This window comes from Elephas maximus, chromosome 8 (assembly GCF_024166365.1).
Source record: "Elephas maximus indicus isolate mEleMax1 chromosome 8, mEleMax1 primary haplotype, whole genome shotgun sequence".
Taxonomy (NCBI): domain Eukaryota; kingdom Metazoa; phylum Chordata; class Mammalia; order Proboscidea; family Elephantidae; genus Elephas; species Elephas maximus.
The window spans coordinates 81,683,987-81,687,969 of NC_064826.1; the positions used below are offsets into that span (position 1 = coordinate 81,683,987).

Here is a 3,983-nt window from a genome sequence, read left to right on the forward strand (position 1 = left end):
GCGCTGATTCGAGCATTACAGGGCTTGGGCAGTCACAGCCGGTGAAGACAGAAAGGCAGGGCCCGGGACAACAATGCGTGTTACTTACATGTCCATACTCCCTTTACAAAGTTAAGTACAGAGGGAAAAGAGAGAGAGAGAGAGAGAGGGAGCAGGGTATAGCAGAGAAACGCTGGAGTTGAGGCCAGGGCAGAAGGGCCCCAAGCGGACCGGGGATGGGAGGGGGCTTGGGAGAAGGGCGAGGTGCGCGTCACTCCAGGCCGTTGCGGTGCCCGGGCTCGGGGGGCTGCAGCAGCTCTGGGGAGTGGCAGGGAGGGCTGCCTGCGGTGCTGTGCTCACTGTCGGTGTCGCTGCCTTTCTTGCCGCCGCTGCCAGAGCCCACAGAGCCGCCGCCACCGCCGCCGCTGTGCGTCTTCACGTGCTTGCTGAGGTGGTCGCTGCGCATGAAGCGCTTGTTGCACACTGGGCAGGCAAAGCGCTTCTCGCCTGTGTGGGTCCGCAGGTGCCGCTGCAGCTCATCGGAGCGCGTGAAGCGCTTCCCGCAGAAGAGCCAGTTGCACACGAAGGGCCGCTCGCCCGTGTGCCAGCGCAGGTGCGCCTTGAGGTGCGACGTCTTGCCGTACACCTTGCCGCAGCCCGGGATGTGGCAGCTGTGCAGGCCCTTGCGCCGCAGGCTGGCCCCGGCCGGGCCCAGTCGCTCAGCCTCCTGGCAGTTGGGGCAGTCGCAGGTGGCGCGACCCGAGTAGCGGCGCGCCGAAGAGCGCGGGGAGCCCCCCAGCGGCGCCGACGGCCCAGCGGTCAGCATGGAGCCTCCGGTGCCGGCCAGCGGCGACGGGGCCGAGTCTGGGTAGGAGCCGGGCAGCACCGGCTTGAAGCCGTCCATGAGGTGTTGCCCGGCGGGGCTGAGCAAGTGCGAGGAGGCGCCGCTGCTGAAGGCCGAGTGGCTCAGGCCTGAGTAATCCGAGTTGTAGCCTCCGAGCGGCGAGTGCAGCGAGGTTTGGAGCCCCCCGGCAGCAGGGTGCAGCGAGCCGGGCAGCGCCGCGGCGCCATTGGGGTTCTGCACGTCGATCCAGCCGGCGCCCACGTCCCACCAGCTAGAGGCGCCCGCCGAGCCCACGTCGCCCGCAGCGCCCAGGCCCGGGTGCGAGGGCTTGAACCATGACTCGTATGGGTGCGCCATGCCCACGCGCGGGTAGATACCCTGCAGCCCGTCCACCGAGGTGTGCACCTTGGAGATGAACACCGGCTGGTGGGAGCCGTCCTGCGAGTGCGCCGAGGAGCCGCCGCCGCCCCCGCCGCCCCCGCCGCCGCTGTTCGCTGATACGCCCGGGGCCTGGAACACCGAGTAGTCGTTGGCGAAGGGCGAGCTGGAGGCGGCCGCGGCCGCAGCGGCGGCGGCCGCGGCGGCGCTACTGGAGGTGAGGGAGAAGGCGCTAGAGCCGGGCGAGCCTCCGCAGCTAAACGAGTCGGACACCAGGGCCGCGGCAGCTGCCGCGGCCGCCGCGGCAGCCGCGGCCGCCGAAGACGAGCCGCCGTTCCTGGAGGTCCCCGACACGCCGAAGCTGGAGAGACTGGAGCCCACCACGTTGCAGCTGCCGGAAGAGGACGAAGAGGAGCGTTTCCAGGGATGAAAGCCTTTGCCGAAGGAAGAAGAGCTGTCCGAGAGAGAAGAGGGAGACGGGCTGGGACTGCCGATCTTATTGCAGGTAGCAGCGAGCATGGCCAGAGGAGTCGATCCCAACCTCGGTTCTTCCTGCGAGAAGGAGGAGAGGAGAAGGGGTGGGGGAGGGGAGTGGGCAAGGGGCGGAGGGGATAGGGAAGGGAAATATATCAGTCCTCTGGTAGCCTCCAGAACGTCCCATTGCACCCCATCTCTCGCTGCGGCGCGGCGCCACCAACTCACCTGGAACCCCCAACTGCCCCGGCGCCTGGCTGCTTTCTACTCTACGGGAGGGGACAACTTTGGCTGCCGGCGTCAGATTCGGGAGCAAAGCGCAGCTAAGAAGAGTTTGGCAAGTATTCTCGCCTAAAACAACACTCTCGGGCACACAAGGCCCCAGACACTTCGAAACAAACAAACAAGCAAAAAGTCCAGAATGGGGAGAAGTTTCCTTTGCCGAGAAGCCTGGGAAAAGGCCATTGGATTGCTTTTAAAAGCGCGTCCCCTGTAATCCAGAGAGAGCTTTGAAAATCCTGTTCCGGTCCCCAGAAACCCATCCTGGTTTGTTTCTCCCAGACCAAAAGAGGTCGAACTGTAGAGCTCCCTCGTCTTCCTGCTTTTCTTTTTATTTTCTTAAAAAAAAAAAAACTACAGTAGTAAAAGCGAAACGAGTTCAACGTACCTTCAAGACAAGGCGAGCTGCGGGATTTTTAAGGGGGAGGGGGAGAATCTGCAGTTTGCCCAGGAGGAAAAACTTGGTCTCTTTAGCCCCCAAATCGTCGCAAGTAAAATAGGCTGGGCGCACGTCTCCCGGGCAGGGAGCGGCCGGGCGCTGCGAGGTGGCTGGTCTAAATGCCCTTCGAACCTTTTCCTGCGCTGAAAAAACTGACTCTGCCCCCCTCTCCCTCTCTTTCTTTTCTCCAAACTCACTTGTATTTAAAGACAAGGAAAAAAAAAAAAAAAAAAGCAAAGCTCTCAATAGAGAGACTGATAGCCCATGGCCTGGCCGGGGCGACTTTAACCCCCTCCGATCGGCAATAAAAGGAAACTAATTAAACCAGCAAGAGAAAATCCTGAGACTCACCCCTAGAAGTGAAGTTGCCATCACACAAAAGTGCCCTCCTCCTCTCAGAGGATCTTTTTTATATTGATAAATCAGAGGCAGTGTTTTTTTTAGAGGTGTGCAATACAATGATCAGTTCCGCCCATTCCACCACAATTGTAGCTCCCTCTCCGGCTTTGAAGTGCCGCGGAGGCGCGGCCAGCCAATCTGCGGCCTCGCCGGGCCGCGCCGCGCGCGCGCCGTGAGGTCATCGGCGCCGCCGCCGGCCGCGGGAGGGAGCGGGGAGAGGTAGAGGGAGGGAGGGTGCGCCTGTGTGTGTTACAAAGCGGTGTGAGTGTGTGTAACAATACGATTGTGAGCCTCAGTGACCAAGCTGGGAAGGAGAGGACAGTGCACATACGGGGGGGAGGGTAGAGCAGGGGGGAGAAGAGGCGAGTGTGACTATATAACAGTGACGGTGGGGGGAACAGTGCAGAAAAAGGGGAAGGACAGTGTTGTGTGGACTGGGCAGCAAAACGCTGAGGGCAAGTGTGTGAATGTACAGTAGTGTAACTGTATGACAAACCTGGGGAGGGAAGAGGGACAGTGCAGTAAAGTGTGTGTGAGGGTGGGAGTGTGTGTGGTGTGCAAGGAGATGAAAGAATGTGAATGTGTTTGCGTTAGTGAGAGAAAGAAAAGATAGGTGTGTGAGTGTGCGCGCTTGATGTGGGGGTCAGGAAGGGTGTGAATGCGTGTATTTGTGTGAGAGGGAAGGTGTGTGTGCGTACACAACAAAGTCGGGGGTGGCGTATAGGAACAGTGTGGTTTGAAGAGTGAAACTGCGAAGTTAAGTGAGGCTGAGGCTATAAATAATAAATATTCCCAAATGCTATCACCGTCGCCAACTTCCTCTGGTTGCTTGTACCTGAACTCCTGAATGTTCTTTTTTTTTCCCCACCTCTGAACTTCTTGCACACTGTCGCTACATTTTTGGGGGGAAAAAAAGAAAATTAGGAATACCTACCTTTTCCTTCTCAGCTCTTCAACCAAATGGTAGAAAGGTTGGGAAGCTGAGGGGTATTTTTAGGTGTGCGTTGGAGCACGTGTGCGCCTGCGCTCAAGAGTTGTTACCTCGCGGCAGAGGCTTTTTTTTTTTTTTTTTTTTTTTTGCTTATGCAGGATTCGGCGTTGGAAGTGCACGTCACACTCTAGGAGAGGGGGTGTGTTTGCCCTGTGGCGTTGAGTAAATTTCAGTACAAAAGGATTAGGTACAGATGGGGG

The 3,983-nt window shown here is 59.0% G+C and overlaps 1 protein-coding gene across 1 annotated transcript; it reads right to left on the reverse strand.

Annotated features, from left to right (window-relative positions):
• Nucleotides 1-250: 250 nt before the first annotated feature.
• SP8 (Sp8 transcription factor) lies at nucleotides 251-2,765 on the reverse strand. Its single transcript, XM_049894289.1, has 2 exons — nucleotides 2,745-2,765; nucleotides 251-1,753 (listed from the first exon to the last, which is right to left on the reverse strand). The coding sequence occupies exons 1-2, from the start codon at nucleotides 2,763-2,765 to the stop codon at nucleotides 251-253; spliced, it is 1,524 nt and encodes a 507-aa protein (XP_049750246.1).
• Nucleotides 2,766-3,983: the final 1,218 nt, after the last annotated feature.